The 25,910-nt window shown below is 38.6% G+C and overlaps 2 protein-coding genes across 2 annotated transcripts; one reads left to right on the top strand and one right to left on the bottom strand.

Moving 5' to 3' along the window:
* The first annotated feature begins 2,962 nt into the window (after nucleotides 1–2,962).
* On the top strand, nucleotides 2,963–8,790 carry LOC145576567 (uncharacterized). The gene is made up of 4 exons (XM_081634302.1): nucleotides 2,963–3,396; nucleotides 7,341–7,502; nucleotides 8,419–8,466; nucleotides 8,583–8,790. Exons 1-3 carry the CDS (start codon nucleotides 3,156–3,158, stop codon nucleotides 8,448–8,450), a joined length of 435 nt encoding a protein of 144 aa, XP_081490428.1. The 5' UTR covers nucleotides 2,963–3,155; the 3' UTR covers nucleotides 8,451–8,466; nucleotides 8,583–8,790.
* A 152-nt stretch (nucleotides 8,791–8,942) lies between these two features.
* Nucleotides 8,943–11,505, bottom strand: LOC145576566 (uncharacterized). The gene has a single exon (XM_081634301.1). It carries the CDS (start codon nucleotides 11,201–11,203, stop codon nucleotides 9,503–9,505), a length of 1,701 nt encoding a protein of 566 aa, XP_081490427.1. The 5' UTR covers nucleotides 11,204–11,505; the 3' UTR covers nucleotides 8,943–9,502.
* Between the last annotated feature and the right edge of the window lie 14,405 nt (nucleotides 11,506–25,910).

The raw sequence follows: 25,910 nt of genomic DNA, 5'->3' as shown, positions 1-25,910 counted from the left end.
AAATAGCCAACAATTAATTAATCAACAAGTGTCACGCTTAGAGGAAAGGTTAGGTAAGGACCACAAGGGAAGGGGGGGACCAAACTTGATCCCCAAGCTCTCCCCATAACCGGCCACCTACACCCAAACACCCCCAATCACCCGCTGCCACGTGGCACCCACAATTGGGCACCAAGGCAGCTTGGGTGTGGGCTGCTGCCTCGGCCTAGCAAGCTGCTGCTGCCCTTGGCGTGGCAGCATGGCTGCGTTGTTGCTGCCTCGGCCCAGCAAGCCACACACACAAGTGCAGGTTGCTGGCCGAGGCCTGCTGCTGTGCCAATGCCAACACACGCAGCCCAGCAAGCTACGATGCTAGTTGGCTACGTTGTGCTTGGCGCACCAACAGCTAGACACCAGCACACCTGCCCTACACACAAGCGCAGCAGGCCACACACGCACATGCGGGCTGCTGCTGTCATGTGCGTGGCTTGGTGCATGCTAGGTATGTGCTCTAAGCACATTTTGCCCCTAGCACTCGGTTTGCTCGGGGCATTCCGATGCTAGGGGTATTTTAGGTAAATTGTTGATTAATTAGTGATTTTACCGTCTCGTCTTTAATTAATTCGACTTGACTTACAACGCTCGGTTTCGACGCTCCAAGCTCGATTTCCGACGTCTAAATATTAATTACTCGAGCGACTCATTAATTCTCTCCAAATTAATTCGTCGTGTCGGATCGTTAGTTGCTTGGGTGTGACCCGAAAGGTTCGGTCAAGATTAAGCTATAATGTTAATTACTCATTAATATTACTGATCGGAAGCGGCCTCCACCTAGGCATTCCGATCACTTGACCTTAATAATTAGCTTTCTCATAATTTTGAACCCTCTATCGGAATAATACACTTGTTCGAAGGACACCATTCCTATCACGAGCCACCCCCCCTCTGAGGGGAAAATGTTTAGGGTAAAAAATACCTTAACATATGGTCCAATCCTATAGTGAAACGTTGCCCACTTAAAGGGCGACACATGTCCCTATAGGAAGATGACATGTGGCAACCCAAAGAGCACCTAAATGAGAGAAAAAGTCTCCTTACATCAGGAGGCCCAAATCTCGAGAATGCCACAAAACGACGCTCCCAAAGGACACATGTACTCACCTAATTGTGTCGCCAATCAAAGCACACCATTCTAGGTCATCAAACCCTAGATGACACACTTTCCCACCAATATAAATACCCCAATCATTTATGATGGGATGGGTAGATTAAGACATATCATTCAAGAGCACTAAATAGCTCCAACTTCTCTCTACTTTCTCTCTCTACATCACTTTGTTTTCTTGTCACTAACTTGATCGTTGGAGGCGAATATTCCGTCAACCAGAATATTCGTTATTTTGCAAGTTTCTGAGACCGTCCAATCGTGTTCACGACCTGTATCCCGAGGGATTCCAAAAAAGCCCAAAACACACTCTTTTTCCCTTAACCATGTTCTTTTCACTGGGTTTTCGTCTTTTAATGAGGCAGCATCTTATGCACATTATGTAATAATGTATTCTTTTTGTATGGTTTATTATAGTAATTTTTTAAAAGGTGGAGTATTATTTTATATGATGGTCATCCAAGGGGAGTGTTATGAAATAATAAGTGGATGACCATTATCTTGTATACTCTCTTAAACATTCTAGAATCTTATCTAAGGAAACCCTAGATAATACCAATACTAGACAATCTACATGTACATATATCCCGTACTAGATGTGGAATAAATGATATAATAAGATTCCCTTAAATCTTTCTCTTTATAATTCTCTATATTACCAATTTGAGTAAATGTAGGGGAAAATTAATTTCTGAAATTGTAGAGTAATTAATTGGGTAATTAAAGGGGCTTTATTTTTTTTTAAAAAAAAGAAAAAAAAAATTGGGTAGTTAAAGGATTAAGCTTGATTTAAATTTTGAAATTGAAATTTTCAGAATGACATTTTGAATGAAATTTCAAAGGACCTATAAAATAAAAGAAGTCATTTCAACCAATAAGAAATTAATGTACATATCCCGCTGGTATATAAATGTTCCCCTAGTAGCTCCTGAACCTTGGTACTCGTAATTTAATTCCTATGTTTGAGTATCAAATCTTGTTACTGAGGGTTCGTTTGGCATTGCTATGCTTTTTTGTTGTATAAAAGTAAATGATATATGTCACATAATGAATCAAAAATTATTTAAACTTATTAAAATCATAATAATTTTGTAAACTGACAACAAAAAAGTGAAAACACCTTTTTCTTGTTTCTTGTTTTTGGTTTTTAGTTTTCAAAAAAACAGAAAACTAAAAACCAAAAATGATGCCAAACAAACTCTAAAGTGTCAGATTTGTTTTTCTTTTTTTTTAAAAAAAAAATAAATTAAACCCATCTTTTAGTTTCACGGCATGTCCATGACTCCATCACAGCCACCACCACCATCACAACCACCACCGCATCTCCATCACAACTACCACTACCATCACAACCACCACCCAAAACCCATCAAAACCATCACCATCTTTTCGCCTTCCTCTTTGCTCCCCCTTTGTCCTCTTCTTCTTTTCTTAACAATAGCCCCAACGTTGCTTCATGGTGAAACAAAAAAGACACCCTAGTAGCAAAAAGTGTATAGTAGGGTCATATCAACCCGTTAGGGAAATCTATATATGATTTCGTGGCAGCATTGTAGGAGGAAGAATGAAAATTTTAGAACTTTGAGCCATGAATCTACTGCTGTAACCTAGTTTGGTAGAAGGAGGAAGAAGGTAAAAATCTGGACATTACTATTTAACGCGCATCTTACGTCCTTACACACTGAAATACCCTTCATATCTATTGAGTAACATTAATTGTAACTCAAATTGAGGAACTTGTATTTCCTTAATATTTTGTGATGAATTTACACTTATTACGTTTTTTGCCACTTTATGGTCTACCAAACAAACAAAATTAACGTGAATTTCCAATTCCAACATTTTTGTGTGTTAACCAAACACCTCCTTATTTTTGCCATTGAGAGGTCAATTGACTGTCCGGAAATGCCTCACCGGAACCAAAAACACCTTCTTGCTTAATTCAAACGCACAATATTTTCTCCCCTCTTCGTTCAGCGTATCACTGTAATTGACCAAAACCGAGCAAATAATGTCGAATTCCGACACAAATTCAATTGGAAATGCACCAACAAATGATTCCAGTTTAAGAAATTCGCCTGAAAATGATGATGATAATGCAAATGATGATAAAATCACGGGTAGTTCAGAAGCTCTAGCTGAAGGCATGTCTACAATGATTGCTACTGTTATTAGGGATTTTGATTCCAAAGCTGAAGATGCTTCTCGAAGCCAAACTCACCTCTTTTCTGCTCTTGATCGTCTTACTTCTGGTAATTTTTTCAATCACTTACTATAATTTCCTTCGTTTTTATTTGTTTTATACTTGGTAATTTAAATTATGCTTTATCGTAGTGTTAAATTTGTTTAATTCGAAATTTCTGTTTTTTTTTTTTTTTTGGTCGATTATTGTTAGAGAATCAGTTTCTGGTTTGTAAAATACGAATTATGATTCAGTGTATTTGGTATATTCTGCTTTCAAATTTAATCGGTAATTAAAATGACTAATTCTGATGTTAAGTCTGTCATTCTTAATTAGGAGAATTGTGTGAAGGAGTTTCACAATAATCACGAGGGATAATGTGCTGTGTACTTTTGTTTATCTCCAATTTAGGTGGTTAGATATTGTTTAATTTTCGGTTCCTATGCCTTCCGTCACATTTAGGTTCAATCAAGCTCAAAAAATCAGTATTCTTCAAAAAAAAAAAAAAAAAAAAAAAAAAAAAAAAGCTTATAAAATCAGTAGTATTAGAAAGTTTCAGTTACCTCCACTGTGATTAACAATTGAATCGTTCACTAGCAAATTGTGGTGAGTATTGCAATAGCACAACTCAAAGGAATTGATGGTGAGTATATAATTAGATTTTTTTAAAACCTTGGTATATCGGCTTTCATTTTCCAAAATAGATCATCTGGCTCATATGACTTCACTCTTTCCCTTTGGGTTTTACGAGTAATTAGCAAAAAGGTAAAATGAACAGCAATCACTACCTTTGCACCCCTACCAATCCACTATTGCTTCATCACATTTCTACTCAGCGCCACAACCATCACCAACCACCCTTTCTCGTGCCTGCCTCTACGTATTCTTGTACTTGCCCACTGCCACTAAATTATGGACTGTGCTCAACTACTGATCATTGAATTGCTGGTGACCAATGTTTCTTTAAGAGTTGGGTGCGAGTTTGCTCATTATCCTCATTGCCTGCCACGTTATTCATGAAAATTGGACTATAACACAATTTGAAAAATCACAACAATTCAAGGTTTTATCTTGAGTTATAAAGCATGATATTAGAGATCCTTCAGAATATAATAATTTGTAATAGACAAACTTGGAGGGTTTTTGTTATGATTCAAGCTTCTCTCATTTATATATCAATTTTTCAATCTTGTCTTTTTGAAATTGTGGGTAATGGTGTGGCATCACCCCTACTAGATTGCTTCCCTTTTGAGCAGTATGGACTATGGAGTGCTCAAAGCCTCTCCTAGGTTCTGCCAGACTCAATACCCCCACTTGTACATTCTCCCTGGTGGGTGGTGACTAGTTCCCCTGTTGTTGTTGTTGCTCTAGATACTTGCTCCCTTTAATTAAAAAAAAAAATCACGGTAGTTGATCCTTACCTCCCATTGCTCTGTTGGGTGTGGTCATGTTCTTTTCATCAAACTAGAGATTGGGAGCAGAGATTACTAACCAGAGACAGACTGCTAAAGTTTAGGGCTGCTACTGATACATTTAGCCTGCTATGTGTGGATGTTGCTGAGAATCATGATCACTTAATTTTGACTGCTCTTATAGCCTAAAAATTTGGGAGCAGATACATAAATGGCCAGGTATTAGTATCAAGCTCAAGAACATGAATACAACAAGTAAAATAGCTAGAAAACTAAAAACTAGTTTTCTATGAGGAGTGTATAAAACCTGCATTTTGGCAATTGTGTATCAGATTTGGAAAGCTAGAAATGGGACTTAAAAGTCCTATGTGTACATACTATTGTATGAATATAAAATTTGAGATTAGACATAGAATCCTAGGTATTGTCTCTAGGAAGATAGGAAGTAAAGATTGTGGAATGGTTTGAGAAATTAACTAATTAACTGTATAATTTGTACAGTTAGTTTTTGTTGGTTTTTTCAGTGTGCTGCACTGCTGCTTTGCTTGTGCTGCTCCCTTTTTTAGTACTAGGTTGTATCTGGATCAAGAACTTACTGGTTTTTGTCCTCCATTCTATAGCCTGACCATTGCACAGTCCACCGCTGTCACCACAAAAGTTTTCTAGGGCGTCTGCTTCAGTTCAAGTCTGTCTAGCCGCTGCGTGGAGGTGGGGGAGCCATTGATAAATTTGCTCCAATACCACTTGTAAGTTGCAATCACCTAGATGCAGATTAATCACAAATTAATTTAATAATTGATAGACGCTGAAATCAAGGAGAGGAAGATGATGATTGGGTAATTACTATAAGGAATTTGAGAGGCTTCACTCACTCAAGCAACTACTACTCAATTCTCAATACCCCTACTGTTACCCTCCCCTTCCCGTTTTATTCTGCTATCCTCACTGCCTGTTATCAGCAGTCATTGAATCCCAACTACGTTGATTACTCTTTGTCTCTTTTGCCACCTCACACATTCTTAAATGATTTCTTTCTCCTGGCCCTATGTCTAGTATACGTCATCAAGGGTGGTGCTCTGATAGGATGTATCACATCCCCCTTCTTGACTTTCCCTCCTTTGGCGACTTCCCTCTCCCTTTCAGCCTTTCTACCAAGTGTTCCCTTCTCCTCCCTTCACCCTTCTCTATCCTTTGGCGAGCTTGCTTCCTTCCGCCCCCTTCTCTTGATGAATCGTGAGTCTTTAGCTCCCTTCCTCAGTTTGCTGTCCCTCTTCCCTCCATTCTCCGTCAAGTGTTCAACCCCTCCCCTCGCTATACCTTTGGCATACTCCTCCTGATAGTCTGACATGACATGACATGTTAGGAGTTAGGGTCATGGGTAGTGACGGCAATCTTGCCCAGATTCAAAGAAAAAACAATCTAAGCCAAATTTGAAATAAATCCGAATTCGTCTTCATATCTAGAAATCCAACTCCGAGTTATCCGATCCGAGTCCGACTTTGTACATGTATACTTTTTATCATATATTTACAATTTAATTGGCCTCTGATGTTGATTATGTATTTTATTAAAATTTTGTTAGTTTGTAGCACTACCAAATGACTCCCATAAATATAGTAAGGATCAATAGATTAGTTGTTTTAGATTATTTTATTTTATTACTTCCTCCGTTTTTTTTTAGTTGACACGTTTCTTTAGTCACGTTTGCCAATGCACAAATTCAACGATTAATATTTTTAAGTACCGATAGATAAAAATCATAAAAAGTTGATACTTTGAAAATACATATCGTGACGAATCGAACAAGGTCTCTCATGAACATATTTTTCATTCCGTATACATCACAATATATGGTCAAAGGTAAGTGAGTGAATAGTGTTAAAGTCAAAACGTGTCAATTAATAAAAAATGGAGGTAGTATTATTTTTCTGTTAATAAAAATGAAACATATTCAGTTGAAACAAAATTGAGAGTCGAAGTCGGAGTCGGATTGAATCAGAACTTTGGCAGGTTGTAGGGTTGAAGTTAGGATTATTCAAATCTAAGCCATTAGGACTTTACCATCCCTAGTCTAGGTCACTGTGGTGGTGTTTGAATTTTTGATTAAAGTGGTGGTTGGGACTGACGTCAATGACTGGTGGTGGGCAGATGGTGATGGTGGCTGCAGTGGAGGAAGACGGTAATGGGTTGGTGGAGGTCAGGGAGCATGGTGAGTCTATGGGTCAATTGTCGGAGCATTTGACGAATTAATTTAAATGCTAGCAAAGCTCAAGTTTTTGGACTTCTAAAATAGTTATTCAAACATGTGCTTCGTAGTTGTCATCTAAATATAATACTATATATATGGGAGGCTTTGACAATCATCCCTAGTAATAATTTTAGATGACTTAAGGGTTTGATTAGCGAAACTTATACCAGAGCAATTTCGTGTTTGATGGGTCATTTCTTTTGCATTAATATTATATATAAGCATGCACACACCATTCTTTTTCTTTTTCGGTTCATTTTCTTTTTATTTTCTTCTGTTTGTTGGTCTGCTGTTTGTTTTGAAGTTTTTATTTTAATAAATATTCTGCCTTTTCTGATGTTCTGGGCTTGGTAGAGCTCGATCAGGTATTGGAGGATGGACCATTGCCATTTATTATGCAGCATGCCACTAAGCTTTCTAATATCAGGAAAAGAGTGTCGTCATTGAACGCAGTCTTGAGATCTGTGCAACATCGTCTTGATAATATCGACCGTATGATGTCTATTGGCTCAATTGGTATGTAACTTCTTTTTTTTTTTGGAAAGAAATTGGTAGGTAACTTCTCATCACATCTATTTTCAAGCTATTTTTTAATTAGCTGAGATAAAATTTTATAATTTGTTGGACAACTTTTTTGGCAATTGATTTAGTGAATGGAACGGAAATTAAGTGTTTTTTTTTTTTTTTACTACTTGTTTACCTTTTTTTAGGTATTAACAGAGATGAAATTTTAGAAAACCATATGGAACACTTCATGTGCTTTAGTTAGTCTAAGACTTCACGATATTATTCACCACAAGCTAGAGACTAAAAATATGTTTGGTGTCTAAAAGCAGGTTGGTAGTTTGGGAAAGAAACAATGACACTGCATATATTTTTGCAAAAATATACTCTTGTTCACGGCTAGCTGGTAATTAATGCGAATAACTATAATAAGATGAAGACAATGGCCCTATTTGGGAGAAAGCTGAAAGCTGAAAGCCGAAGCCGATTGAGTTAGCTGATTTTGACTAGCTGATTTTATTAACTGATTTGACTAACTTATTGTATTAACTGATTATATAAAAGTGTTTGGTAAATAGCTGATAGCTTAAAGGTGTTAGAGTATATAAAATGACCAATAAGCTAATTGTAGGGTAGGTAGTTTAGATAGGATTTTAAATTAAATGAGGTTATAAGTGTCATTTCACAATAATTAATGAATAAGCTAATTGAAAAAGCTCCTAAAATGAGCTTTTTCAAAAAGAGCTTATTTAGTGAAATAAGCTCTTTCAATAAGCTTACTACCAAACACTTGTATTAGCTTGTTTGACTAGTCAATCAGCTAAAGTTAGTCAAATAAGCTAATATACCCCCAATAAGCTTTCTTCCAAACATGGCCAATATATTCCTTTTCTTATTTATGCTTTTTTGTTTTCTTCTATCTTTGCAGATAATAAATCAAATATAGGAGGCGCCAAGTAAAGTCCTCACATAACAGGTATGTCTCAGTTATTACCTTGCTTAAGGCTCTATTTTATTTTGGATATTGGTTGGTTAAGACTGTCTTCTCTTGGTGGAGATTGATTTGCTTTATGTATAAAACTGATAAGCTAGGTTCGTTTTCTCTTCAAGTGCGATTCATGTTTGGAGAAATGAAGCATGCATACTGTTGCCTGGGGTTTGTTCTTTCTTACTACTTTTTGTGGAAACAAATGGCATTGAACTTTTGTTTCGGAGACTTGTATAACAATCACCGTATTTGTTACCGAATTCAAATTATTCTGAGGGGGAACTACTGGCATGAAAACCTTTTTATTATTCATTCTATTATACTGTATTATTTTTCAAATCATTCGAGTTATGTTTTATTCTCAAATTTGAAATCTCTAAAAGATGGCATAGATTAGCAGGAAAAACCATTTCAGACAATGAGGGGACTACAATCTCATAAATGAAGTCATTATACCATAGTTTATTTTGATGGCAAACCAATAAACATCAAATAAACTAAATTATCTTTGGCTGTTTATCAACAGGACTTTAATTTAGCAAAAATTACAACAAAATCAGTAACAAGTTAATGATTAGAAGTATTCTGCCCAACAGAAGTAAATGAACCTGGCAAAAGAAATGCATCTTTAAGACGAGGACATCTTTATTGCAGAAATATTAGACAAACTGTGGATATTGTTTCGGCACCAAAAATACTAAAATAACCATTTTGCTCAACTAGAGGTAATAGTCTGGTATTGTAAATTATGTTTCTAAAGCTTCATCTTCTCAGTCTTCATGTAAATTCTATCCAAAAGACAACAGAGTAGCACCGTTGAAAGTAGCATTAGCAACATGAAGAACCGTATAGCATCGAAATTGAAGCAGAGATGACGTACCATATCAGCCCAATGCATTCAGGAGATAGATATATTCACTTACGTTGGACTGAATATTATCTATTTGCAAACCAATTACGATTTGATTGTAAGAGCAATTGGAGCCTTACGCATTTCTTTGAGAAGAGTAACTCTATGGTTTGTTTAGACCGGTAAACCCTCGAGGTCATACTGCATTGCGAGCCTTTCCATTGTGTTTCTACTCACTACTTTTCTCTCATATAGTTCTTCCAAAACTATTGCTGCTATCTCCATTTCTTCTTCATGGGCTATGCCCTCGACAATAATCGTATAAGTCATTTCATTTGGCTTATATCCTTTGTCTACCATCATTTGGAAGATATCCAAAGACAAATCAGTTCTATGAGACTTGCATAAACCAAGTATAAGAGCATTACAATTATCGACATCTGGTCTGCAGTTATTTTCTTCCATCAACATGAAAATCTCAACTGCTGCGTCTATCATTCCTTCCATACACAACCCTCTTAACAACGTTGAATATGTGTAAGAGTCAGGTGTAAATCCATACTTTATCATCTCATTCAATAGCTTCAATGCTGGGTATGTATTATTTTTCCTGCACAAGCTTGTAATGACAGTTTTATAAAAGTCATGAGTCGAGAAGTTTGATGTGCTACCTATGCTTTGAATGATGGAGAATGCTTCCTGAACTGACCCATCTTCACAAAGTACAGCAATAGCATTATACGTTCCTTCATTAGGATAACACTGCTGCGAAATCATCTGGTCTAAGCACTTCATAACTTGATCTACCTTTCCCTCCTTGCAGAGATGAGTAATGATTGGGTTGTAGGTGGCTCCTGTAGGCTTGAATCCTGCCTTCGTCATTTCTTCCAACACCTCAAATGCCTGATCTATTTGGCCATGGAGAGCAAGTGAACTGACCAAAATGTTATAAGTAACAGCAGACGGGGCACGATCTCCACCATCCATTTCAGCTAGAAGCTCATGCGCCTCATTCCACCGTCCTTCACAGCACAGAGTCCTCAGCATAATATTGTAAGTCACAACATTCGGCTCAAATCCTTTTTGCGGCAAATTCCTGAAGAAACTTATTGCTTCCTCTGTTCTCCCTTCCTTACATAACCCTGTCAAGAGCACATTGTAGCTCACCAAATTCGGCTTTCCTCCCTTGGCAATTATCTCATCCAACAGCCGCATTGCTTCATCGACTCCTCGTTCTTTGTAGGCGGCTTCGAGCAAGAATGAGTAAGTGAAAACATTAGGTTCCAGTCCCTTATTTCTCAATTGATCCAGAAGCTGCAGACTCTTATTCAAATTCCCAAGCATACACAGCCCCTTGACAAGTGAATTATACGTAACCGTGTTGGTCGGGTAGCCATACTCTTCCATCCTTTCAACCAACTGCATTGCATACCCAACATTCCCTCTCTTACACAAATGATTCACCAAAAATGTATATGACGTAGCATCCGGTTTCACACCCGAACTAACCATCATCTCCATCACTCGAATCGCTTTTCGAACTTTACTTAGTTTACAAAGGTCATACAATAACTGAGTAGCTTGACTCTTCTCAGGTTTATGGCCCTTTTCAACCATATATTCCAAGTACAAAAAAGCATCATTCACTTTAATCTCTTTAGTCTTAGCATCATTCTTACCAGTCCTCCAATTAGGCAAAGTAAACACAGAATTTGATGAAATTGTAACTTGGTTAGATGCTAATACCCTTGAAAAACCCTTGTTTACTGACACAGTATGAAAACTTGGGATCTGGGAAAAAAACCCACTTACTTTTACTGTATTTTCTAAACATGGGTTTGTTATAGGAGACAAACTCTGCAAAAGGGTCGCCATGATTTTTTAATTACATGCGTTTGAAATGGAATTTATACTAGAACAGCAAGAAAATCATGGGTTTTATGGGGTTAACACATAAACACAGATATGTAGGAATTATTGACAATTTTGATGCATAATATATGATGCAGAAGACTGAAATTCTATCAAGAGAGTAGGCAAAGAGAGAAAGAAGAGGACTGATAACGTACTATATCAAGTTTCTGAAAGATTAATGTCGTTTCTTCAGCAATTCTACTATGTACTACTTAGTAGATAGCCCAATTTCATCTTGCTAGTCCTGTGTTATCCAACGATTGAGGATAATAACTTGAATGTCCACTACCTTGTTCATGATTCTTACACGTCGACGGTGACAATGAGCGGCTGAGATGCTAACTTTGGGGTGTAGCTAAATGCAGAAATTTATGTCTTCCCGTACAAATGACAAAAATACCGAGTCTCACTTTTTTTTAACCTAACAAAAATGGTATGAACTATGAAGTTTATTGATTAGAAAAATTTATGAAAAATTAGTTAACTTTTGCACGGCTAGCTTAAAATAAATTAAATTTTTTATTAACTAAGAGTATGTCAACCTTTATAGTTAATTAAAATAAATTTTTAATAAGGCTAAGGACATGTTTACTTAAGCTTAATTTTAGTTCTATTCAATTCAGCTTCAATCTGTTCATTTCAATTCACTTCAACTCCTAAATTCCTTCTCTCACAAAATATTCATTTTAGCTCACCTCATCTCAGTTCAGTTCAACTCCAATCAGTTCAGTTCAGCTCAATTAAGTAAATGTGAACATACTTTAAATAACTGTAACACTTGTTTGGGTGTTTTCTGGTCCATCGGGAGAGTTACGTCACCAAGACTGGTTCCACACGATCTGTACCTGCAAAAAATGGAGACTCCAGTTGGTAGGAGCTCTGCCTCCGACGATCAAGTTAGTGTTGGTCGAAAAATACAAAAAGGTGCGAAAAAGGTTAAAGTGAGATCTTCTCGGATTCCGAGATCAGGTGTTTTCTCTGTTGTGAGAGAATATAGGTATGTTGTAATAAATGAATGTGTCCCCAAAATGGGGAAAATCTCCCTATTTATAGGATATTCGGAAAATATGCCCTTCATTAGGTCAGGATGACCTAATGGGCTGCGCCGTTTTGTGGCATTCTTGGGAATTGGGCCTTGAAGGCAGCAATTTCCTGAGGTTCTGAGGGTGACACGTGTCGACTGGAGAGTGGTCCATGTTGGAGCTTTCAAGGAATGACATGTGTCCCTCTCTGATTGGGCCACGTGTCTAAAATATTTTTACCCAAAACATTTGGCCCTCACAGGGGGTGACGTGACAAGCCACGGGGCGCCTATGACACGCGTCCCCCTTGTAAGTGGTGAACAGTAAAAACTGTTCACCTTCAGGGAAGGTGACGGGGATGCCCCCATTTTAACCCTCCTATAAATAGAGTTTTACCCCCCCTCCTCTCTCATCTTTGATCATTTCACAAGTCTAGAGAGTGAAAGAGAGAGAACTTTCTAGAGAGAGAGAGACTCTGCCCCGCCTGTGGCAGACTCCTTGAGTTTACGTATGCAGTTTTCATGGACACAACCGGTCACCGCTTAAGGTAGTTTTTAGAATTTCAACAAAGGTAACCGTCTCTCCTCTTCTCAACTCTTTCAAACTTTTTCCGTTTGTGTATTTAGTTTTTCAAATAAAATGGATTCTCCATCGACACACACGGCACAGCCTATGACAATCAGCCGGTCTCCTGGTACGGTTGAGTTTAGAACTGGGGGTGTCGTCTCTGGACATTTGGACCTGCTTTACCCATCTCTGTGTCTATGTAGGACACGATGGTAAGAGTTAAACAGACAGCTACCAAACTAAAAAGAAGGCGCGCTCTGGAAGTGCCCGCCGATGAAATTACTCCGGATGAGGAGTATGAGGGATCAGATGAGCAAGTAGGCTCCTCGCCGGGTGGCACCCCGTCTACCCCAAGTGACCGAATTTTGGAGAAGGCAGACGGTGAAGGACCCGTCCCCACCTGTTCAGAATGACTCGGATCCGGAGGATGGCCAAGAAGCCCCCAACCGGTCAGGTTCTGAAGCTTCAAGCTCTGGTTAGACGGAGGCCGGCTATGAGGTTCAACAGACGGCTAAAGGCCCGTCCATTTCCAAACTTACCGAGGCACACATGTCCCCCTTAGAGATACAGACCCTGACCTTTAGAGATTTTAAGGAAAAGTATCCTTTTGGGCCTGATTGGGTAATTAGCGCCCCGCCTGTGGAAGCGACTGTGGCATGGGAGGAAGACCTTAAGAACGCCGACAATTATTTCGGCTGTGATCAAAGCCGGCCTCCGCTTCCCTCTCCACAGAGGGATTAAAAGGATTTTGAAGGGGTATGAGCTAGACGTTTGGCAACTCACCCCCAACTCATGGATAAACATACTGAGCTATATTGTCGCCTATGAGTTCTAAAACATTGAGCCAATTTTTGAGGCTTTTGCTCATATGCACTACATGAGCCAGGCTCTAGGCGGGTAGGGGGCGTAGTATACTTTGACCACGCACCCGCAATACATGATGACACTAGACAAGCCGTCTAAGTAGACCGGCTGGAAAGAGAAATGTTACTTGATCTCCTCGCCCTCTTTAGGCCACAACCGGTTCCTACGCCGGTACAATAAAGATCTGGCTTTGCTCAGAAAGAAGTGCGCCCTTCCTCGTATTCCATCCAGGGCCTGGGGGAAAATAATAAAGCCGGGGTTTTTCGAGACAACCACCACCCCCTAGGATGATGGGACTCAAATAATCGTACCCAAGAATTGGGAATCCCACCCAGATTTTCTGAAAGATAAGGTGTTTCTCTCCGCCTGTGGTCTAAGCACCATGTTTGAGAGACGTATGTTGTTTATCCCGGCTGTTATGGTCTTAATTGTTCTTTTAAACAAACTTGTTATAATGTCTCTTACCAGCCGGTTTTCTTTTGCAGAAGAAGCTTTAAGTATGGTGGACGCTAACAAGACGCTTGCCTAATCGGCTGCTCAACTAAGAAAGGAGCAGCCTGAAAAGAAAAGGGTGGCCCTAGACGCCAAAAATGACGGGGTTAGGCCCGCCTGTCGTGCTTTCTTGCTTTGATTCAAATTACTTTTATTTGCCGACTGTAACCGTAGGGAATATTTCAAGCATCCCACACTTGAGCCCCACTATGAACATATACTTAAGCATGGTGGCGTCCAAAGGAAAGGAAGATAGAGCAAAAGAGTCGCCAACAAGTTTTAGGAACTTGTAAACCGTTCACAGGGTGAAGGTTACACCCCTACACGATCCATGAGATCGCTAACTCCATAGTGGTCCTGAACCATGACTAGATATTCGGGGGTGAAGGTACAAATTCAACCTAAAAGAGATTAAACCTGCCCTAAATAGGCCTATACTTTGTTCTTCTCATATTCATGTGCGCTTTTTGATTAACATGCAATCATTAAATTAATCCTAACCCTGTTTAATCTATGTTGGTTGATTATTAATGCACAAATAAATCTATTATTGGCGATCACTTGAATTAAAATCACATTAACCTTAATAAAATTATTAATTATCTTATTAAGCGTGATTTCAAGTACAAATTCCCTTTAAACCTGCAAGAAAGGGCGTAATCAATCAACAACAATAATATAATCAAGCAACATATTATATATATTGATACAACAAATCATCATCATCATAATATCAATCTCATCAAAGAAAATAATATTAGCAAGATCCTAGGCATGATACTAACAAGATTAATAACAAATCCTAGCATGTCACTAAACAATAAAGATCAAAGCTTTAATCCTAACATGATACTACAAAGCAATAAAAGCATCCTAACATAATTTTAGGAATTAATAAAATCTAAGCATGCTTTTTATATCAAAATAATAATTAAGAAGTAATCCAATTACTTACTTTGATGCCTCGTATCTCTTTTGATCAAAACAATACACACGTTAGTAACTTCAAGGAAATATTAAATCAAACAATTAGAGTACTAATTGAAATTAGATTTGGGACAAAACCTCAGAAATTATCAACCTTTCACGTCTAGGGCGAAGGCAACTTCGAGCCTGGCTAGGTGTCTAAGTCTCGTGATGGAGGAATATTGCAATTGAAAAGGCGAGGCTTAGAAAGAGGGATAAAGAATAATCTTCTAGCTTTTAGAAAGAGAGAAAGAATAGATGATTGTTGATCGATTATTGGTTATTTGAAATGGGGAATAACGACCATATTTACAGAGAAAAATAAATAGTCCGTAAACGATAAGAAAAGATCGAATTTCTATCGGAGTAAAACTGCTCCCATCGCGACGTGACAGGGCTATCGCGATGCGATAACTTTGTCGCAGAGCGATAGGCCTACCTCGACGTGATAGGCTTGTCGCCACGCGATGGCACTGCGCGATAAAAATTGCTGTACAGAGTCCTTTTTCCAATATAATTGGGTAATTAGAGTCCGTAGTTTATCATTAAAATCAGATTTAATCCGTTAAAACACCTATTTTATTTCAACTAAAATCCTTTATCTTTTTAAGTCAAATATTTTATTAATCCTAATCTCTTTAGAACTGAAAATAACCTTCTAGATTATTCTAGAAAATTAAAGTAAATCCTAATGAATTTAGGAATAATAATTAATGGACCCTCCACTTGATCATTAGGTCTCCCACAAAACTCTTTTAAGTTCCAATTTAGTATTTTGGCCATAACATCCTCATTATTCATCGGAATTGGGCCTATAATATATCGTTGGAAATCTCTTTTCGAGCCCCATCCAACTAAGCAATTATTGGACCCACATCATGGACCAAACTAAATTGGTTTGGATGTTTTTCATAAATTAGGTACGAAAAGAAAGATTTTTGAAAATAGAAAGAAGTATTTTACTAAAAACAGAAAAATCACGAGACCCTTTCACATTTCACCTGGTTCGATAATTAATGATGTGAAAGATATTCATCACTGGGTTTGGTTTTTTGGGGAGACACAATCAAGTGTCTACAGAAGCCCCCACTTTGACTGAGTTTGGAGCAACGTAAGTTTCGAAAACAAAAGTTAAAATAGCGATAGGGACGGAGAATGATTCAGAACGTTCGGCGATCCTAAATCATTCTTGTAACGCCGTTACCTGCAAATTAGCGTTAGTTGAAAAGATAAGAGAGTTAGAAACGCGTATCTTGCACCGTCGAGCACACGTCTCTAGAGTAACTGATTTGTTGCTGCATTTGTGTTGTGACGACTTCCACAGTGCCTCGTGAACGCCATCTAAAGGTAATAGTGCTTCGCTATCTTCATTTGCTGGTGACAATCCTCCACATCCTAGGGAGCATCATCGAAGACCGCTACTTGTAGCCATCTTCAGTTTTGCTGTGATAATCATCCACATCCTAGGGAACATTATTGAAGACCGCTGCTTGTAGCCATATTCAGTTGTTGTGGCAGTACCTTGCCACGGCTGTGCCTCGCCGTTGTAGACAATTTCCTCCTTTCTTCGGAACATCGTCAAAGATTGCTTCTTGTAGCTATCTCCTAAGTCTCTTCTGTGCCTTGACTTGATCATTTGATTGACAACTTTTACACCTTATTGAAAGTCGTTGAAGACCTCATTGCCTTGTGATCCTCAGTTTGCTGATGCTTTGCTTGAATGTTTGTTGTGTTGATGCTTTACTGTGATTTTGCTGTGCCAGTACCTCGGCGCATTTGTAGATGTAATGAGCCGGTACTTTGGGGCTCGTGCTTGCTCGTGAACCAATACCTCGGTGCTTGTGATGAGCTAATTCTTAGGCGCTTAAGTAAAGTGAGATGATCGTCATCGGGCCGATCACTTATTATGATTGTAATCGAGCCAACTACTAATCATGTCAATTTTCTTATAGGGGCTAAACGGGGTACCAAGGAACCCAAAATGCTGTTGAAAGTAAACATAAGCTTTTTATAGGGCCTAAGAGATGCATCGCTGAAGAAAGGAAGTCCAACACGTGTCGTCACGTGTCAACGCGGTGCGTCAGTCCTGTCGCGACACGACAACTATTTTGCAGCTCGATAATTCTAACGCGACACGACAGAATCGCGATTTCAGAATAAAACCCCTTTCTTCCTCATTTTCTCGCTGCTGCTCATTTCGTTCGGTTTTCACTCACAAAGTTCGAATCGCTCGTTCTCACTCGTTTCTCAACCAAATTCGCTCAAGTTTATTGCAAATTGAAGCTCTCAATCTCTAGTTTGCCGATCTATGTAAGTTTTGCTTGAACTCATCCTATTTTTGACGAATTTTTCGCATGCTTGTTTGCGAGTTTTCGAAAAATTCGAAACTTATCTTGCATAATTTGCTTTTCTTGTCAAAATTCTTGCCATGAAATTGTTTGTATATGCTTTTATATCACCTTGGGAGTGTTTTGAGACTTGTTTGACTCAATTTGGTGAAGAAACGAACAATTTGCCATTGTTGAGCACCTTGAGTTCGTGAACAAAATGTGGCTTGTTCATGTTTTTGCTTGCTCTTTGTGCTTAATTCGTCATAATATTTGCTATAGTATTGTAAGAAATTGTTTGATTGGGCAGAAATGTTGTTATTGCTTGAATAAAAAACATGCTTTGTTTTAGTACTACGTACGATATTTTTTAACGAACATAGTATCATGCGGCTAGGAGAACCTTAGATACTATAGAACCCTTTAGTTTATTGATTTTATGTTTGGAACATAATTAGTATGGCTCGACGTCGTGGTTCTGGCTCACGCTCTCGCGGGGCTCACCGAGAGGACGAGCCCGTCGACGTAGGCGAGGATACGTCTACCATTCTTGGGGAGTTCCCTAAGTGGGACGGGCGTACTCTGTACTTTGCGCCCATTTTTCATATTTCGGAGCGCGTACGGCGTGGCATCGCTGACGATCGAGTTCGTTGCCATGGCTCGGGCAACAGCGACATTGGGCACTTGTACGATACTTTCGCAACAACGTGGAGCTGTCCACGCTTTGGGAGTCATGCGGCTTGACTCCTCTGTTCCTTACTACGCAGGCGCTTTACTCTTTGAAGTCGAGCCGTTTCTTAGTCCGGGCTCTGGTGGAGTTATTTTGGGACACCACCAACACGCTCCACTTCCTTGGGGTGAGATGACTATCACTCCCCTCGACTTCTCTGTTATTACCGAATTGGAGTTCTGGCCGACTGTAGTTCCTCTTGTCAAGGACCTCACTCTTTTTCACCAGAGGTGTACGAGCTGCTGGGTCCTATCGTTGTCTAGGCTCGTGCTGAGCTGATCCATCCGTCGGTCACTAATGGTGGAGGCGTTCCGAGATGGTGTGACCACCTTGGAGCAGCGGGTGCGCATTTTTGTTCTAATTCTTTTGTCAGGGACTTTTTCCCCTGACAAGGGAAGCCGAGCATTGCTCTACTACCTCCCTACTCTTCGTGACCTTCGACTGGTCGGGACTTTTGATTGGGCCAGCTTGGCCTATGCTGACTTTCTGCTTGGATTGCGACTCGCTTATCGTCATCGGAGTTATGAGGAGGAGATCACACTTTCCAGTTTCTGGAGAGTCGTAGAGGTATACTCTATTTTGTTAACTAGAGCTTGGCATCTCGTGCGTGCTAGATTTTGTTGATCCTTCCTTGTTATTGCAGGTTTGGTTCTACGAGTAAGAGCAGGGAGGTAGTATAGCAATGCTCGGCTACCCTTGTTAGGGGAGAAAGTCCCTGACTAAAGAATCAAAACAAAAATGCGCACCCGCTGCTCCAAGGTGGTCACATCATCTCGGAACGCCTCAACCAGTAGAGATCGTCCGCTTTTGCTGATCCTTCCTTGTTATTGCAGGTTTGGTTCTACGAGTACCAGCCAGGTCTTTGCCTCGAGGGCTCCCCATTGCTGCTAGTCGGGGAGGCCGTCATCTTAGTGTGGTTGCTACTGGACTCGTGCGAGAGTTACTTCTTGCGGTACGAATCATTATCGTTATTTCTGTTTACTCTTTTATTGGGTTTTGATAAGTCCGACTCACCACGGAAAATAAAATCCGAGCCCAAGGAAAAACTCACAATTAATATAACCAAAATGCATAAATAACAAGATTAGATAAAAGACTAAATTACCCTTGTAGCGTGCTTTGCTCGACCAAATGGAGCTCTTACTTGAGAAAGCTTAAGCCTCGCAAGCGCAACAGCCTCCGACGATATCCACCCATAACACAATTGCGACGGGTCTCTTGCTTGGAGGTTAGCCAAGTCGGACCAAAACACTACTCGAGTAATTAATGAGCTTATAGGTTTTCTCTCAAGTTGAGATGCCTAATTGAGCTCTTAATCAAGTGAGTTTTCCTAATTCCCAAGTGAGATATTTATAGGGAAACTCAAGTGAGAAATCCACTCTCCCATCAATGTGGGAGAGTTTGTAAAATCAATTTTCTCCTATTTTTAAATAAAAAACAAAAGAAAATAGCCAATAACTAATTAATAAACAAGTGGCATTCTAAGAGGAGGGGTTAGGTAAGGACCACAAAGGAAGGGGGGGGACCAATACTTTATCCCTAAGCTTCCCAAAAACCAGCTACCCTATGCCACTTGCGCCAATGGGCTGCTGCCACATGGCAGGCCAAGCCTTGGCACCCAAGCAGCCAAGTTGGCACTTGGTGTGCGCGGCTGGCCTGCTATTATGCGTGGCTGTGCGGCTGGCCGAAGCACCATGTGTGCAATGCTGCTAGCAGTGCTAGCACGCTAGCGTGATGCTAGCTAGCTAGCACTGCTAGCCCATTGCTGCGGCTTCCCCCGCACATGCTAGCATGGCTTGCTAGCCATGTGCTGGCAGCCTTGCTAGCAATGGTGTGCTAGAATGCCGCAGCACCCCTAACCAGCCATCCTAGGCTCGGCTTGGTGCGCATGTTAGTTACCTTGCTATACCAAATGCCCCTAGCACTCGGTTTTCTCGGGGCGTTCAGATGTTAGGGGTATTTCGGTAAATTGTTGATTAATTAGTGATTTCACCATCTCGTTTTTTATTTATTCGACTCGACTTGTGACGCTCGGTTTCGACGCTCCTAGCTCGATTTCCACCGTCTAAATATTTATTACTCGAGTGACTCATTAATTCCGTCCGAATTAATTCGTCGTATTGGATCGTTAGTTGCTTGGGTGTGACCTGAAGGGTTTAGTCAAGATTAAGCTGTAATATTAATTATGCATTAATATTACTGATCGGAAGATGGAAGCGGCCTCTACCTAGGCATTCCGATCACTTGAACTTACTGAATAAATAGCTTTTCAATAGCTCTGAACCCTCTATCTCAATAATACACTTGTTTATCTCAATAATACACTTGTTCGAAGGACACCATTTCGTTCAATCTCACACTTGTCCTTCCGGACAAGTGCGCTTTTAGTGTATAGCCTTTTTCCTATGTCACTTAATGTTTCTTCATGAACTATAAGGTAAGATTATTCGTCATCCTTATTACGTCCAGAAGTGTTTCTCGAAATTTGAGTTTGACTGTCAATAAACAGATGATTTCCAAAATCTATCCGAGCACGACCATGCATTTTCACAGTCTCGCTCTTCAAGAGGCCTTGTAAACAACAAAGACATGTTCCCAACTGTGAGTAGGGGGACATTCCTAGTCTTGTAATGTTAGTTTCTCTTACTAAGAGGACCTAGCCGTCCGAGTGTTGCCGTTATAATCTCCATGTACGGCAGACATTTGACTAACATCAAAACGGACTAGTACTCAAACAAGAGAACTCACAATGCTCATGGTCGAGGAAAGAGGTTCCGATAGCCATAATGAGAAGTATACTTATGATGATTTTAAATCTCTTAAAGTATTCTCATTGGTCGATCCAGTATGGTTCTAAACCAATACCTGTGCAAATGATTTATGACAATCAGGTCCTTGTAGCACAAGAAACGGTGTTATAAATCAAACTACACACTAATCTCAAGCGGTCATTAATCGTCCATAATTTAAATGATCTCGATTAGGGATAATTGTTTCTCAAAAACTCATATCTAGATGGAGTGGTCCTTTCATGGTGCAAGGTGTTTTTCCTAATGAAGTTGTGAAAATTTCTTCGATGTATTCATCATCTCCTTTCAAAGTCAATGGTCATCGGATCAAGAAGTATTTTGATGGTGTTTTTATTGGCCTTATTCACATAATGACTCTTTATGATCCACCTTGAGAAAGGGTGGAGAACGTCAAGCTAATGAAGTTAAACAAGCGCTTCTCGGGAGGCAACCCGACTTTCTAACCTTTGTTCCATTTTTCTTTTGATTTTATCTTTCTTCTTGATGCTTATGGACTAACCAATTTTCTTTGTTTCTTATGATTTTAGGTAGTTTTAATATAATGGAGGTTAGTTTGCCAACAATCTTGGTAACAAATTTTGAAGATGAAGTGTTCTTGAGCGCATTGGAAGTTTTGAGTAAGAATTGAACTTTGGTGGGTGCAAGGTGGTGGGTTCATGAAATATGGATGTTGAACCCATTGCCAAGGGGTTTAGAAACTGCCCATATTCGTGTTTATCATCATCATAGGTGTTGTGCGCACCGGTGTGCGCACCAAAATTGCAAAGGGCATGAGCAACCTCAAGTGGCGCGGCCGCGCGCGAGGCTTGCGCGGGCGCGCTGGTCTGCTGCGTTCCCCCCTTAAATGCACCTCTCTCTTTTCTCTCTCTTTCTTCATTCATTTTGTTTCATTTTTCATTATAGTGTTCAAGCATTCTCCCTATTTTTGCTCCTATATTTCATCATAAGATCATCATTGTTCATTTTTGGTTGATAATCACATCAAATACTCAATTTATGCTTTTTAATTGATTTTCTCTCTCAAAAATTTGGAAATTTGGCGGTTTTGAGTTTTCTCTGCCATTTCATTCTGTTTCTCTAATTCTATGATCATTTCTGTCTCGGCTTAGATATTTCATGTTTTTGTGTGGAAGTTACTAACAATTTTTCTTTGTACATAGTATTTTATTTCTCACTTAACGTATTTTATAAGTCTATTATATATATATATATATTTATTCCCCGTCCCACGGTCATATTTGTGCTTATTTGAGCCCTGAGGAGCTATTTTTATTACTAATATACGTTTTCTAGTGTTTTTTGTAGAGTTGGTATTATTTTGTAGGAATTTGCAGAATTATGATGATTCCCGAGCTTATTGAGCCCCTACAAAAATATTGGAGTTTGTTCGTATTTTATGGCCAAGTATCTAAAGCCCAAGACCAAGTTAAATGAATTTGACTCGGTGATTAAGGGCTCGACTTATGAGAAGATGAGGCATTGGACCGAATGATTAAAGCCCCAAGGGTCTCCGCCCGAAGGCGCGCCCGATTGGGCGGTGCCTCGCCCGATCGGGCGCGAGAAGTGAAGCTCACGAAGAAAAAAAAAGGCGGGCCCGATCGGGCGCGTGTTTATGAGGAAAAGTTTAAGCGTCGTTTAAGTTGTTTTAATTTAGGATCTTAAAGCTTAGTATTTATACGCTTTTGTTAAGCGAGTTTAGTATTCTTTTCTCCCTTCCCTTACTCTCTCTCTCTTTCTCTCTCTAACTTTTCTCTCTCTCTCCTCTTAAACTCTAGTATTATTTTCTCTCTCTACAACTCTTTGTTTAATTCCATCTCTTGTTTCCTTCGACTATGGTAATGATTTCTTCTCTTTTAATCTTAGTTATTTATTCTCTCTCTTTCATCATGACTTGTTTAATTGCTTTGTTTAGTTTATGTTCAATTATGTCTGAGTAGTTTTCTTTCTAGGGTTTATGGGGATCCATAAATATTATGAAGGGGTAATTTATTATTGTTAATTGTCAATGCTTGATTAATTTCCTATTGATTGATTTAATGCTATGCGGTTAGATTTGGCCAGATTTAATTCGTATGAGTTTACCAATATTGATTCGAGATTCGAGAGATGAGAATTGATGTTTAGGCTTAGTTTCAATAGGTAGACTAATTTATAAATGATTAGGTCGAGATTCGAGAGATGAGATTTATTACCGGTAAATTAACTCTGTGATTGTAATACGTAGCGAAAGCCCTTTATGATCTGATTAATTGATGCATTGATGATTGATTTTTATGTTTTACCCTGGAATATTATTTATTGGTGAACCTATGCCCTAGGTCTTTTATTATTTTATTTCTCCTTACTTATATTCTTCGTAGTATAGTTCCTTTAAATAACAACTTTTGGTTACTTAATAATTTAGATTATAATAATTAATTAGGAATAGAAAGACTCGTTTCCCTGTGGATTCGACCCTACTTCCCTATCTATTATTAGTTAGTGGTTTTAGGAATTAGTTTTGATTAGGTGATTACGACTTTAACCTGTCAAAATTTTAGCGTCGTTGCCGGGGAAACAGTTTTATTTTTATTTCTAATTATTAGTAGAGTCTAGATTATTTATTTATTTATTTTTTATTTTTTTTAGTTGAAAATATCTATGCTTACGCCACTACAAGAATTATATAATTTTTATGCAGAACCTAACTACTGTAGTTGTCAACGTCTTTGTCATGAAAATCCTGAATGCCCTTATAGTGAGTTTTTTGTGCATGCTCCGGATGATTTTAGATTCTTTCCATATACATATGATCATATTCGGAAACAATTAGTTGCTAATGAAAGTTATTGGGAGGCTCTTGATGAAAAAGTCTATGGACACTATAATAATACGAATGTATTGAGGATGAAGAACCATCGGTTATAGAATTTGTGGTTGAAACACCATTGGTTGACGAATCGGTGATTGAAAAATCATTAGTTGTAGAAACGGTGGTTGAAAATTCCTTTGTTGATGATGAGGTTATTTGTGAGGGTAAAATATTCAAATCATTATTGGATGATAAAGACAATGACTACCTCCATATTCGTTCTATTAATTCAAAATTTTTAGTGGAGGAAGTAGAAGGTTGTGGTGTATTTTCATCTCTCTCTTTTGATTTTTCCTTCTACCTTGAGTTCTCTTTATGTGCTCCTAACCTTTTCTTTGTAGGGATTAATGTGCTTGAAATTGAGCCCTATCTAGTGCCTAATGAAATGTTTGCAGGAGCATTTGATAAGTTACTCAAGGCATTGAATTCTTCCGATTGAGAGAAGGTGTATGGTCGAGCGGGACCTTGATAAACTAGCGCTTTGTTGGAGGCAACCCGTACTTTATTTTGCTTTTTAGTTTAGTTTTTTCTTATTTTTGTGTGTGTGTGTGTGTGTGTTTTTATTTTTATTTCATTTTTTTAAGAGAGTTAAGGAGAGTGTAACTTATGCTTGTGGGAGTTTGTTTTTGTGCAGATTTTGAGCTAGAGAAGGCTTTATTCACGCTGGAACTGCGCTCATATTCGATCGGGCAGAGCTCGCCCGATCGGGCGCGCGTAGCGTCAGCAAAATCCGTCAACTTTGACAGGCCATAACTTTTGCGTTTCTTATCGGAGTTTGGCGTGTGACCTATCGTTGGAAAGCTCTTCAAGTCTACTTTCCAATGCAATTACAATCACTACATTATAACTTATATATAAAGTTATGATTGAAAGAGTATACCTGACTCAAATTTGGACTTTTTCCTACCAACACTTTGTTTCTTTCTTGCCCAAATTTGTTCCAAAGAGATGAATTGCAATCCTCGAGGCTTTGGTGACATTATTGTGGTGATGTTAAGGAGTAGTCACCTTGACTACTAGCTTCCCATGAAGACAATGAGGACATTGTCTGATTTAGCTTGGGGGGAGTTTCTCGTATTCGTATGGTATATTTTTCATCTCTCCCTTTTTATTTATTTATTTATTTATTTTTCTTGGTGTGCTTATTATAGATTTTATTGCTTTTATAGGTTAGTTTTTATTGCTTTAAAAAAAAGTTCCAAAAATACGTTCCAATGAATATTAAATCATGCTTCCCTATGCCCCATACTTGAAAATTGTTTTGATTCTTGGTTATTGATGAATATTGTGGATTAGTTGATCATGATTTGATGTTTGATTGCCTTAGAACCTTAACATGAGCCAATTTTGCCCAACTACTTGTGAATATAGTGCTTGACTAGTTGATTTGGTTAGGAATGTGTGTTAGTTCCTGGTATGTCAATGAATTTGAGTATTGGTTTGCAACTATGAGTACTGTTTCGTGGCTCATTATTATGCACATGAGGAGGACGAAGGCATTTGTTCTTTAGGTGGCCTTCATATGATATTAGTTACATTTGTTCCCTTCTTGCTACCCATGTTGTTGCCTTGACTTTTTGTTGTTTATTAGCCACATTACAAGCCATATTTGCCCCATTAGTTATTAGTCCCAAGCTTGGCTTGGGGGAGATATTAGTGAGTGAGGTGAGGGAGTTTGTAGTGTGCTTATTATTTGCACAATTTGGGTGGGTTTTGAGAAGTTATTTGTTCTTGATCGTATTTTATTTTTGATGAGTTTGGAAGTTGAATTGTCTTAAAAAAATAAAGTACGATGATATGAAAGAAAAAAAAGAAAAAAAGAAAAAAATTGTTTCAATGTTCAAGTGTAATAGTTGAAGGTTGCTCAAGAAAAAAATTCAAAAGAATTAAAAAAAAAAGTATCAAGTCTGAAAAAAAAAGAATGAGTTCAAAGTTTATTTATTCACTCAAGTTCTATATTATTATATTTTTATGAGTTATTTATTGTAAGAGTTGAAAAATATTATTGTTATGATTGGAGTTGCATTTGGTGAATATTT

Source organism: Chenopodium album, chromosome 13 (genome assembly GCF_948465745.1).
Source record: "Chenopodium album chromosome 13, dcCheAlbu1.1, whole genome shotgun sequence".
Taxonomy (NCBI): domain Eukaryota; kingdom Viridiplantae; phylum Streptophyta; class Magnoliopsida; order Caryophyllales; family Amaranthaceae; genus Chenopodium; species Chenopodium album.
Note: the sequence above shows the minus strand (reverse complement) of the source record. Positions and strands in the feature narration are given on the sequence as shown.

Bases quoted from the DNA above. Each gene is read 5' to 3' on its own strand.
- LOC145576567 (XM_081634302.1), top strand. From the start codon at position 3,156: ATGTCGAATTCCGACACAAATTCAATTGGAAATGCACCAACAAATGAT. The intron at 3,397-7,340 runs GTAATTTTTTCA...TGGGCTTGGTAG, and splicing joins TCTTGATCGTCTTACTTCTG to AGCTCGATCAGGTATTGGAG. The intron at 7,503-8,418 runs GTATGTAACTTC...CTATCTTTGCAG, and splicing joins GATGTCTATTGGCTCAATTG to ATAATAAATCAAATATAGGA.
- LOC145576566 (XM_081634301.1), bottom strand. From the start codon at position 11,203: ATGGCGACCCTTTTGCAGAGTTTGTCTCCTATAACAAACCCATGTTTA.